The 13591-nt window shown below is 36.5% G+C and overlaps 1 protein-coding gene across 1 annotated transcript in view; it reads right to left on the minus strand.

Annotated features, from left to right (window-relative positions):
- PACRG (parkin coregulated) overlaps positions 1 to 13591 on the minus strand; it is a 247184-nt gene that overhangs the window by 86532 nt on the left and 147061 nt on the right. Inside the window, exon 5 of the mRNA XM_054196731.1 lies at positions 9163 to 9312. Within this exon, the coding sequence (XP_054052706.1) occupies positions 9163 to 9312 (150 nt within the window). The remainder of the gene's footprint in view (positions 1 to 9162; positions 9313 to 13591) is intronic.

The raw sequence follows: 13591 nt of genomic DNA on the forward strand, positions 1-13591 counted from the left end.
CCAATGCTTGATAGCCATTTCAGTGAAGAAGTTTTTCCACATATGCAATCTAAACCTCCTCTGGTGCAACTTGAGGCCATTTCCTCTTGTCCTATCACCTGTTACTTGGGAGAAGAGACTGACCCCCACCTCACTACAACCTCCTTTCAGGTAGCTGTAGAGAGCAATAAGGTCTCCCCTCAGCCTCCTTTTCTCCAGGCTAAACAACTCCAGCTCCCTCAGACACTCCTCCTAAGACTTGTGTTCTAGACCCTTCACCAGCTGCATTGCGCTTCTTTGGACCCGCTCTAGCACCTCAATGTCCTTCTTGTAGTGAGGGGCCCAAAACTGAACACAGTATTTGAGGTGGGGCCTCAACAGTGCTGATTACAGGGGGACGATCACTTCCTTAGTCCTGCTCACCACATTATTCCTGGTACAGGGCAGGATGCTGCTGCCCTTCTTGGCCAACCCAACCCCAAACAAGACAGAAAAAAAGCTGCAAGCAAATAAATTAAAATGACGATGCATGCTGTGTGTTAATGTTATTTTTGCAGGTATGCATTAGATTTACTCAAAGCGTGCCTACAAGATGGGCTTCTCAGGTAACTTAAGTACCTCCTTGTCTCATTTGGAGACCAGATACTTACCTGCTGATATTAAGACAGGTATAAGTATGCAGAATAGTCAGACTTACAGATACTGTTGTAATTCTGCATAAGTCGAGTCCTGAATGTCCAAGTCTTCCTCAAACATGGGATTCCCAAAGGTAATTATTTCACATAGGAACAGAAATCCTATAAAAGTATTTAAGTAAAGCATGATAGGAACCCTTAACTTTATGAAAATGACATACATACTCACACTGCTGGAACTTTATAAAAGTTCAGGTTAATTGCCAAACAAAATGTTGATTGAGGCCTATAAGCCCTTTGAGGTTATACCCATTTTACAGATGTTTACACTTAAGCACAGAAAGAATTTGACATTTCCACTCTTTCACTTGTCCATGAATTTCTTGTGAATTCAGAAGTCCTAACTCTCTCTTCTGTGTGTCATCCACCTTCCTTCCCTTGGGTCAACATACTCAAAAAATTAAAAACTGACAAAAGGAAAAAGAAAATATTGGATGCAATGTACACCCTCTGACATGGGGAGCTTTTCATTTTTCTTTTATCAAGAATTCAAGATGCTGAATTAATTAGGCTATTAGCACATTAAAAGTAAGTGCTAAGTGTTAATAACATCAGTTTAATCACTGCTGAGTCAGTTTTATTTTATACAGACTGATGCTGTATTTTCAGCTAAGAAATTAGATAGTAATTAGAAATTACCCAGCAATTATGATCTAAGTGTGATAATTCTCTAAATGTGTTGCAAAGTACCTGACAGGGTTTTGATTATACATTAAAAGTTTACTATATCATCAGCTTAAAAATCACATGCTTTGTATTAAAGATACTAAAGGAACTGATAGAGCTGGGTCTTGGTATCTTCTAATTTCCATACTTCAGAGTTTCAGTGGGTTTTTTTGTAAATCTGTATGCAAGAATGGTCACTGAAACAAGTGGTGATTGGCCAGTGTGCAACAAAATATGTGAGACAATAGCTATTAACTGTTGAGAATCACTTTCCTGCTAGTCCATATTCAATTACTATATGAAACATTATTTTGGGAAAGTTTTACTTTCAAGATGAGATTTTTGACAAAAAACCCCAAGACATTTTTCATAGAATCACAGAATCATAGAATCTTCATGGTTGGAAAGGACCTTTGAGATCATTGAGTGCAACCATACACACACAAAAAAACCCCAAACAACCCCTACAATCTCTGCCACTAGAGCATGCCCTGAAGTGCCGAATCTAGACGTTTCTTAAATACCTCTAGGGATGGTGACTCTACCACCTCCCTGGGCAGGCTGTTCCAGCGCCTGACCACTCTTTCAGTAAAGTAATTCTTCCTAATATCTAATCTAAACCTCCCCTGCCACAACTTCAGACCATTTCCTCTGGTCCTGTCATTATTCACCTGGGAGAAGAGGCCAACACCCACCTCTCTACAACCTCCTTTCAGGTAGTTGTAGAGGGCAATGAGGTCTCCCCTCAGCCTCCTCAAGGTATTGAAAAATACCTTTTAAAAGACCATCAGCTGATCTCATAGAAGGAAAATGTTTTGATGTTCTTAAAATCATTCAAGTCTAGTTGTTAAATAAATAGTCTTAGAATTATAATTCACAGGAAGCCTGTTGAAATTATACCATTATCTACTCTTGGGAATGAAAAAAATATATTTTTCTTCTCACCAATATTATAATAACTTTTGTGAATGCAATCAATTTACCCTTATATCCTTAAAATGGTGATTTACTGGCAAAGGAGACTCCATTTTGGGAAAACCACAATACGTTTCATTAAATGCTGAAGAATCAAAACATTACGGATCCTCTTGTGCTGAAGGTTATATCAAAAAACCAGAAAATGTATCAAAACTAGTTTGTGCACTCAGATCTGTGTTGTCATGGTGGTCTTATTCCTTTGAAGTGTGTACCTTTAAGCCATTTCAGAATCTTTGTTTCTAAATTTCAGAAAGCATAACTGATTTCAGAAAACAGAATTCAAAGAAAGCTTGGAAATAATGAAAAAGCTTGCAAAATATGCATAGCAGTATGAGGAGTAAGTGTCACAATGAAGCATAAGAACAATTTGAAAAACGGATTTAGTACACTATGTTACTGCTCTGATACTACTAGTATACTAACATGCCTTATTTTATCAATAACTATGGCATTAGGTGATTTTATCCAAATCTCAACAATGAATCAACTAATTTTGTGGGAATCTCCATTTTCTGTATATGTTAAAAAAAAAAAAAAAAAAAAGCAAACCACCAAAAAGATAAAGCACCTAATCTTCTTAGTAGCAGGGGAACCCTGAGAAAACTTGCCTGAGAATAATCTGAAATCTCAAAGGTCAGAGGAGACATGAAGAGAACCTCAAATATATTACTTTTTAAAAGTTGATCTTCAAGCCATCCATTCTTTTAATCTGAAAGATGATTTCTGAACACAGAGTTGGCAAACTGTGAAGTATTTTAGAACAGGATTGACATTCTTTGTGAAAATACTTTGGGGTTTTCCCAGAGGAAGGAGCAAACAGTTGAAATGTTCTGGGCAAGAGATTTTCTTTAGAGCATATTCAATCACATTAAAGGATAATTGCTGCTTCTTACTAATAACCATGAACCACTCTGAGGAGCAGACCTGGAATACACAAGCAGTTCTGAAAATACTCCAATACAGGGAACACTTTTACCTGTAGACACAGTCTCTTGCTTCTGCAATTAAACACTTCAAGTTCTGCTTCTTCCTTTAGAGTCTATGTAGTACTATTGTATTTTGTAAAATAGAGTTCTCCAAAGTATGTGAAGTACCTTTCAGACAAGAGAATGTTTTCTCCTAAGTGAAGTTCAGGTGCTGTAAAGCATGCAGTATAATTCTGCTTTGTGGCTTCACACTTTGTTGAATGCTATGATCGGCTACATCAGGTATTCTCAGTCATATTTCTAAAATTTTACTTGAAGGGCTGACGAGATAGGTAGAGACTCTCAGAAGTTTATATTAGAGTTACTGATAGTGTCAAAGCATTTTCATCGCAGCCAAAAGAAACCTAGGCTTCAGCCTGCCCTGTTACTGCTGTTTGCATTACTGTGAATGAAACAAGTCACAGATGAAATTACCACCCCGGAGCGGTGCAGTGCAGGGCAGTGCCACCCCAACCTTCTCTGTCTGAGGCATGTAAATCTTAATAATATTTTGTTTTCATCTGCACTACATTATTTCATCTGCAAAGCTGCTCTTGATCTCTACTGAACAACATAAATTGATGACATGAAAATATTTTTGTGTACACGAATTAGACAGAGTACAGCTGTTAAGACTGCTTGGATTTGACAGCATAAAACAGTTGTTAAACTAAAGCAATGGAATTTTCATTTACCAGTCAGGTAAATTAAACAAGAGAAATTTTCTGTTCGTAACTGTCTAATCTTTTTAATAAACAGGTTTCCTTTTCAGACAGATTTCTGCTAAACATGCACCCTAATAGTATATTCCAGGCTCCAAAGACTACTTTCTTTTTTCCTTTCATCTTCTGCACGCTTTCATAAAAGAACAAACTTATTCTATTTGTACTTATTTACCTCAGATAACTCACAGATTCATAAACGGCAGCTTAGAAAATAAAACACCCAAAAAGAAAAGGTTTTGTGATGCAAAGAAAAAAAAAGAACATTTCCATTTAAGTCTATGCATATTTTCTTATATTATATAGTAGCACATTTGCATAACAGTCCATGTGTCAGGGAGCTTGCTTAAAGACTGCTAGTCCCTCCCAGTCTGCAGAGGTTAGACAAACAGCTCCTACATTTCATGAGTATTCCCCAATCACTGGGATTAATTTCTGTTCCCTTCTCTTGATCTCCTGCCAGCCTTATGACTAACCAACAGTTTCAACACAAAGCTTTTAGAAAGCACACCATGGCCAGTTAGTGAGGATGGTCTCGCTGCCTCCACCAATAAGAAGACACTACTGGTAGCATCACCAGCAACAGAACTTTGCTCTTTTATGTCTTAATGCTCTGCAAGACAGCACTTGGGAACCCAAGCGGAAAGAAATATCTACTGCAAGTCAGGACCTTAAGCTCCAGAAACGGCACAAATTCAGACACACCAAATAGGCTTTGAGCCCCTCGCTCACTGAGACTCTTCAGAAGTTCATTGAGCCTCTTCAAAAGTTCATTGAGCTCTCTCTCTCCTCTGGCTTTCAGACAGACTATTTTAGGAGGCTTGGATCTTTCCTCTGGCGTTCCTAACTTAGGTTGTTATTGATTTATTTTCACCTGTATCTTACAACTCAGGGGGGTGAGCATGCTTCAGATGTTTTCAATAGTTAATACTTCTACTTTTTTTTTTTAAATTTACAAAAATTACCAGTAGTATAATCAGCTGTACATAAGAAATACGAATGGATAGAAAATGGCAGAATTTGCCCATATCCAACGAATAGACCCTCTTCTCCATTTCTGTAATTCCAGAGATCCAAATTACAGAATATATGCCTGGCAATCACTTACCTGAACTATGTCTATTTTGTGTCCCTCAAACTCCAATGATAAAATTTATTTGGTATACCTTAATTTTTTGGTTAACAGCAATTCCATTTATACTGTTTGTTCTCACAGACAGCCATAAAATTACAGATAATTGAGAAAACAAAATCAAAATTATTTCTTTGAGATATGAAACTACAAGAAAAATGTACTTCACTAAAAGGCATTATGCAGCAGACCAAAATCTTTTAATAAAGATTTTTATTATGGGTGCTAAAATTCTAAAATTCAATACCTAGATTATCTTCTGTTCCAAAAGGTCAGTAGTTCTTTACCATTTTTGCTGGTACTATACAGTTATCCAGACAACATAATCATTATGAAGATACTCAATTTTAGAGACAAAAACGTTTGGGAGACATTGTAAAATAGCAAAAGACATCAGCATCAGAACCTGCTAATTTACAAAAAGGCTATTTTTACAAAATAATGACAGGGTGATTTGGAGGTAATGGATGGAAGTAGAAAAAAGTGGAAATGTCAAAAGCACAATGGAAATGCAAAGGAACATATGAGAAACTGTGTTTACATGAATTATCAATATTTGTTATACAATTAAAAATAATGCATTAATAGCTCTGCATAAACACTTGAGGCTGGTTAAGAAGCAATTTACCAGCAGGCTGAATAGGAGTAAGGAGATATCATCTTTAAGCACCAAAGACATCAGATCCCAGAAAAGTGGATTTACATAGTTCAGAGCCTCCTTGGCTAATCCAGTAAAAATCTGCAGTGGGAATCACAGTGAGCTGCACTAAATGGCTGCCTACAGGGAGAGTCATCAAGGCTACCTCCTTTTTTATCATAGAATGCCCCATGAAGGCAATGGCAACTAAACACCGCTGTTGCTGACTGTGAAACTGTAGCCTCAGTGTTGGGAAACAGTTGGGAATTTGGAAAGAATTGCTTAGACTTAAGTGGGACAGAACTGAGAACTTCTCAAACTATTATTATTTTCTGAACTCAGGTAACACTGGGAACTCTTAACAATGATTTACCAATTTTGTTGGCTGAAGAACAACTCAGGAGGTAAGCATGTGACAAGCTGAAGCTAAGACAACATTCTATATTTGTTTTATTAAATACGTCTTTTTGATATCTGAACCATAAGATCTTATCAATGCATGTTTTTTACTGTTTTGTTTATAAGCCTGTCTAATATCGTAAGGTGAATCATGAATCAGACAAATCAGAGGTATGTAGTATGAATTAAATTTCTGAGGAACCAACCTATATCCCAAAACATTTTTAAACTCAATAGGAATTGAGTATTTTCTGCAAGTTTGCTACGGAACAGCGTAAGAAGAACATAAGGGTGGATGTTTTAGATAATAGCAAATGCCTATCTAGTCCAGACGGTGTTTCTCAAAAGAAGATGACTAGGCGATGTGAATGTAGGACAAGCTTTTATGGTACTTCACCTAATGCTTTCTCAGCTTCCACCATGCTGTAGTTTAGGAATGCCGTGAGCTGGAGATGATCCGTGTGTTTTACTAAACAAGAAATACATTCTTTTTTATGACATTTTTGAGCCTCCACTGAACCCATGTAAACTTTTGGTATCCAAAGAATTTGGGTCTAGGCTTTCCAGAGCTTCACATCACACACACTGCATACAGAATCACTTCCTTTGGTTTGTTCTGAACTGGTCATCAGGTAACTTGACCTTAAGGTAAGTTGACCTTAATGACTTTTTTTAAAAAAAAATAATACTTTTAAAAAAAAAAAAATGTTCTATTGACTACAAGCTTGTTTAGTGTGAGAGTGGTATTCACAGATGCTGAATTTGGGAAAGGGTTTCTTAAAGCAGATAGATATTGACCTAGCAAGGTTGCAATGACTAAAATATATCTCCTTCATGCTACCTTAATTCTGGACAAAATTCCATGGTGCCAGACTTAATCGACTGCAATTCATAAACTCCTGGAAGATGCATCACAATTCCTCCTTCCTCAAGTTATACATAAAAGGAAGAAGAATGTACACTCCCTCCCCCCATCTTTCACCTGTACGAACAAGCAGTGGAGAAAACAGGCTGGATCAGTCTCTACACTTCCCTGGCAGGAAGCAAAGACCTGCACCTTAGTTGCCTATTAAGCATATGGGAGATAGAAAAGAGAAGGAAGGAAGCATACATTTTCTGTGAACCACCAGTGAAGGAGGAAAGAAATAATAAGCTTTTTGAGGCAGAGAGAGACAGAGGAAGAATCTTTCCCTATCAGTCGTATGCAAGTACTGAATAAGTTGAACAGTTTCATAAGGTAGGCCTTGCAAATAGTATCCATTTCATTGCTGGTAATACTGAACTTACAGAACCTTTAGTCCTGAAAAAAAAAGTAATGCTTTAATAAAATGCATTAATTTTGAACTATTACTTTTCATTTCTTTTTGTTTTTTAGTTCTTAAATGCCAAATATCAAGATTTAGTGTAGTTTGATATAGGCAGAAATTCACATAGCACAGACGTCATGCAAATATGTTGAAAATATGTTTTGTTTTACTTACAATACAATCAGAGCTTAGGATATATTTAGAATGTGTTTAATGCCTTGCTAAGCTATGTACCTGGTTACACATGAGCTTTCCCTATTATTCATCTGCACTCACTGCAGAAAAGCCTAGTCAAGAGAATTTATGGGCTACTTCAGGCTGAAATTTGGAAAAAAGCATGTACTGTATATTCATTAATCAATGAGAGTCCTTCTTTTTACAGTCTTGTTTTGTGCCAGATACAGATTGGATCTGTTAAGGGGGAATCTTCTAATTCATAAGGAGCCCTACTGAAATGACTTAAGTTCAACCTACGGATTTTATTCATAACCTTTCATCCCACAACTTCTAGAAAGCCACAGCTGTCATCTGAACCACGTTGCATTTGTGGAATTCCATATGTTACTGCAAGTTTGTCACTAAGTAAAACAGAGTCACAGACATATATGTATTTAAAGGGATCTAAAATCTAAATCTGATTTGAGTCTATGAGTCATTCTTTGGACAGGCATTTTTCAATCTGAGGTGAATCTTATACTCGCTAAGGAGTGAGTGTAAGATAATACGTTCTGTAGTAATGCAAACAGAAAGTATAATAGGAAGCAGTCCTGTAGATAACTATTAAAGTGCCATGAATTTCATGAAAAACTTCTTTTGCAAGATTGTGAGGAATTAACTTCTTTTGATCTATATGGCTGCATGGCAATAACAGAAAGTCAGTAACTTGGTAGATAATTGAATAGATAAGTACAGATAGATTTACTACTAAAAAAATACTTTAAAGATTAGTTTGACAAAAGCATGATACATCACGTTGATTTCAGCTGGTGGCTGTGGTTTAATGGCATTCACAGTATATGATACAGTACTCACAGCACCAGCTATTAAAGACTGAAACTGGCAATACAGGTTTGTATTACAAAGAAAACAACATACTCAACTGTAGACACAATTTAGTTCTACGTTTCTCTATAATAAAACCTGCGAAGTGAGCAGTAGTAACTTCAAACTTCACCGTTTTGCTAGATATTATGTAACTTGAAATTTTTCTACAACAAGGAGTTCTCCTGACCCTCAAATTAATTAGTTTGACTGCTACTTTTATTTTTATTCTTTCCTAAGCCTGCTGGTAGCAGTGAATTGCTTGTGAAGAGCACAGAATGGAATAAAAAGGCTGGACTGAACTAATGTGTTGGAGGGAGGAAAAAACCTTTGCAATTTATTAATGTATTCAAAAGACTGTTACAAAACTTTACAATTTAATTATTGGAAGATTATAGAACTGCTTCAGTGCTTCTGTAGTGCGTTAAATAAACTGTACGTGCAAGGAGTAATAAATGAAATTGTTAATTTCAGTGCGTCCTTAGGGAATAGTAAGAGAGGGGGTTTACATTATTTAGAGCTCCAAATGGATTTGAGTTTATATACAGTAATAAATCTTAACTATGTTGTTAATTAACCCTGCCTCAAGCCCCTTATTACCTTAGGGGTCAAAAGACACGGTGTCTGTTAGGATAACTCACCATTCATATTCTTAAAGATGTTTAGGACTGGTAGGATTTGCCGATAATAGGGCACCAAGGCCTCCCCCACCATGTCAGCCGACACTACCAGGTGCTGGAGGACTTTCAGCGTGACGCAGATGACCTGTTGGTTACGAAGGCTCAGTGCATCTGTGAGGTAGAAAGAACAGGCAGAAAGCAGAATTAATTTCTAAAATGTAGAGGGAGGGGAAGGAGTCCTTTAATGGACAAATTTAATTAAACTGTGCTCTGCTGGGGATTGTAAGTGGGCCTTTATTAGCCCAGCTTTGAAAGATTCCAAAGATGGATTGCAGTCCTGATGTTATAAAACACTGCCTTGTCTGATTGTTATTTGTTCCCACAATTTGTGCTGACTCTTCAGTAACCCAAAGAATGCAGCTCATTATTCCCTCATGCCGCCTATGTAATACTGGTGTGGTCCAAACAAATAAAAAATGAATGTTCAGTAAGTACCATTTGGGGCTAATGGAACTGTACAACTGCAAGACAACCTGCAAAGGTTGACAACAGATACATTCTAGTACAACAATTAGTGTTTGTATGTTTGTACTCATTTATTTCATGATCATTTTATTCATTCAACTAACAATTCCTACTATTCTGAGAATCAGTACAATGAAGCAAATGTTTAGAGGGAAAAAAAACCCACAAAAAAAACCTTGTAGGCTTTTCGTAAAACACAAACATTCTAGGAAAAAAAAAAAAAGATTTTGTCTTGCCTGCTTAGATTTTTCTCTTAGCGTTCAGTGTCATGTTTCTAATCTTATGACACTAAGACCTTTCATAAATACCTTTTGTTTCTCTTCTCTTTTAATTTTACTAAAAACAAGTACTTCACATTCTATTTTGTAATTAAAAATGAGTCATGTTTGAAATATATATTATTTTTTTTCTTGCAAAATCCCTCTAGTTATAAAACCTCCTCTGAAATCATGCAGCTGGAAGCAGTTGTCAAATTTGGTATGCTATTATGTATAGGTCTAATTCTCCAGTTTTCTGCCCACTTACATAGATGTTTACATCATTGCACTGGGAAAGCAAAACTGTGAAAGGTAAGCTCATAACATAACATAACATAACATAACATAACATAACATAACATAACATAACATAACATAACATAACAACATAACATAAGCACTTGGAAAAAATTATAGTAAAGAACAGCAAAATTTGAATAGGAGTCACTAACAACTTCTTCAAGAACTGCCTCTTCACAGCAAAGTAATAGGACTCAGTATTTCTGGCACTCAGTTTTGTCAGTGCACAGAAATGTCGTTTCATAGGGAATTAAGTAGTATTCTCACATGGGAGCAATGTCAGTTTTTCCATCTCTTTAAGCAAATGCACTGTGCCCCACCCGCTTCTGCTTCTCATCGCGTGCCTGCCAAGTGTTAAAAATCGGAGCTAGAGGTCCAGAGCAAGGGCAAGGCAGATTGGCTGTGCAAATGTGTAGAGACAAATCTTGAAAATCAACTAGTAAGTAACCTCCCTTCATGCCTCTTTGCATGCTTATGAACAGCATACTAAAACTACTGTTAAACGACACAGTTAGAGAGCCCAAGGTATAAAGGCACTGTAGTGCATCATAGGGCGATTCCCAGTTAAAGAAGTGTTGTGAAATGAAAACACAGACTGAGTTCCATACTTCTTATTTGCCAGTCCTTACTGTGGTCATCAGGCTGCACTTAATTTCGTATTGTCTCTGAGCATATTAATGTGTGCACACCAGCAGAAAGGCTGGCTATTCCAAATTATGCTTTCATGGGTAGGTGCTCTAAGACTGCGTTAGCAAAGATAGACCCCCCCATACACAATTTTAAAGATTCGGTCCAAATCCCAGGCAGGAAATTATTCTCTTACAGAGGAACAGGCATTATTCATTTTCTTAAAGGAGTGACTGGAAGAGGAATCTCTGGGATTCCAACATATAGGTTTATTCATGACTAAACTGTCATACACAGAGATAGAAGCTAACTGAACTAATAGGGAAATTATCATTAACAGGTTTAATTTTCAGTACAATAATTATTATTTATTCATAAAACATGAATTAATATTTGTATTCATTTGTATGAATGAATTCATACAAACATGAATAAAATGAATAAAATTAGCTATTTGTACAAACACTAATAATTAACTTAAGGGACATAAAAATTAATCAATGACAGAAATCACATTCTTAATCCTTAACCAATGAATTGTACCCACTTCCAGGAATAGTTCTTCCTGACTGTAGAAGCTGTCCTTGAGGATGAGAGACTTTACTTTTAGGCATGCAGAGGGTGTCATGTAAGTGGAAATGGCTGTCCAACTACCCCTAAGAAGAACTTTATTCTGAAGAAGGTGACTCCCAAAGGTTTTCAGAGTTTCCTGTTTTCAGAGTTCTGTATTGTGCAAAGACAACCTTGGTTTGAGTGGAAGCCAAGACCGTCCTGGTAAAGATTAATTCCTTAATAAAGTCAAGATTGTTAATTATGCCTCATGACTGTGAAGGCATTCCAGTGAGTGCAGCAAACCGAACACATGCTGAATCCAGAACGTTTACAGAGAACAGCTCATCACAGAACCTGCCATGAAAGTTTCCTTACGTCCGAGTTGTGCTGTAAGGGTGCTTGCTGGAACTTTAAACAATAATACTGGCACTTATTTCACCTATATGCTAGAAAATCAGCTGGATACTTGTCCCACCTCCCTCAAAGCAGGGGCATCTCATTCCCCATTTGACACACAAAATAAAAGACAAGAGTTTGGATCAAGATTTTGAGTGCTAAAGGGATAGATATGGTAGAATCAAACAGCAGAATTTGAGCCTGAAGCTCTTCAAATTGCAGAAATCTGCAGTGTGTGTTAGGAAAACACTTGTAAATATCAAAAGTAAGATCAAATTGACTGCAGAACTGTTATTATTATTAAATATTTGGACTGTGGCATGCATAGCAGTCAACCAGCTCCTGGCTTGATTATATTAGGCACTGTATAAACATTTAATTAGAGACAGTCCCTGCCCCAAGGATACATCAATTTCAAACATATGTTTATCTTTTAAAAATCTGGTAATTATTTTCTGTGTACTACCATCACTGCAGACCATTCTCCCACATGAATCAAAGGAAGAAAATTTTAATGCAGTTTATGAAATAAGTACATTTCAACATTTTGAAAAATGTCAGCGATATCCAGAGGTTAACACAAATGGAAGAAAGTACTAGCGTCCTCACAGAAGAATAAAGCAGACCATTTAAAATTCATCGTACAGTACAGCTACATATCCATAAAGAAGGAAACGTGCATAGTATCCAAAATATTCCAATTTGAAAGCATGCTGGGCTGTTGCTTCTTGAGCTAGAAGTTTGCTGTAAGATGGGGATCTTCACAATAACAGCAAAGTGAATCACAGGTTTGCTCCTCAGCTAAAGATACCTTTCCACTCTCTAAAGGGTTTTTAGAGGACTTTCCTCCCTCCGTGGTATATATTTCCCTTTTGGTCGTCTAGTCTACATGCTATGCGTTGCACAATTCTTTTAAGCAGCAACTTTGAAAAAAAAACCCAACCCAAGAAATTGACTCTGTTGCTTGGTAGTTCCAATGTTTTCTCCTTTGGTGGTATATAAGAGACCCTCCAGCTTGAATAACTGCTCAATGCAAGTATATAATGAAGTATTTACTTGAAATATATTATATTTTCTACTGCTACAAGTATTTTCTCAAGTTCACCATAACTTTCTCGAATAAAAGAGAATTTAAAAATATTAGTAGGTTAAAATATCTGGTGGAAAAGCTCAGTATCTGAGTCAGCTCTGTGTTTCTATCATTCAAAGCCACAGTAACAGATAATTATGAAATTTGAAACACTGAACTTTTGGGGGATGTAGGTGCTGTTTATTAAATCTTGTTGGCAATGAGCTGATATACAACACCAATTCATTGTCAGCTTCGGTAAATTTTTTTCATTAAATTTTACTGGAAATTGATGTAAATTTGGAATTTTCTTTTGTTAATTTCCTTTAAGAGCAGAGACTTTTCTTAAGATATATGCCACTTGTTTACCCAGATAGCAGCAGCTTACATATGAAGCAATGGAAATTATTATTTTAAAACATTCAAGTCATTCTTGAGTACAACTTCTAATATCTCAAAGAAAATAACCTAGGAGTGATGCAAGTTGATATTTTTTATTTTCATATTTTATTGTTATGTGTCAGTTTGGAAAATCCTGTCTCAGCCTCAGATGTTGCCTATAACAGAAGACGCAGTTCCCATCATTGGGATTGATACATTTTATAAACTAGGAAACATGACAGCATTTCTCCCAGTATACAGTGGATCTTTTCCACGACACAATGTATTTTCACAAGAGATCAAATCAGAATGTTCTTCACCAGATAGCACATTGGTAGTTTAA

Source organism: Rissa tridactyla, chromosome 3, assembly GCF_028500815.1.
Source record: "Rissa tridactyla isolate bRisTri1 chromosome 3, bRisTri1.patW.cur.20221130, whole genome shotgun sequence".
NCBI classification, from domain to species: Eukaryota; Metazoa; Chordata; class Aves; order Charadriiformes; family Laridae; genus Rissa; species Rissa tridactyla.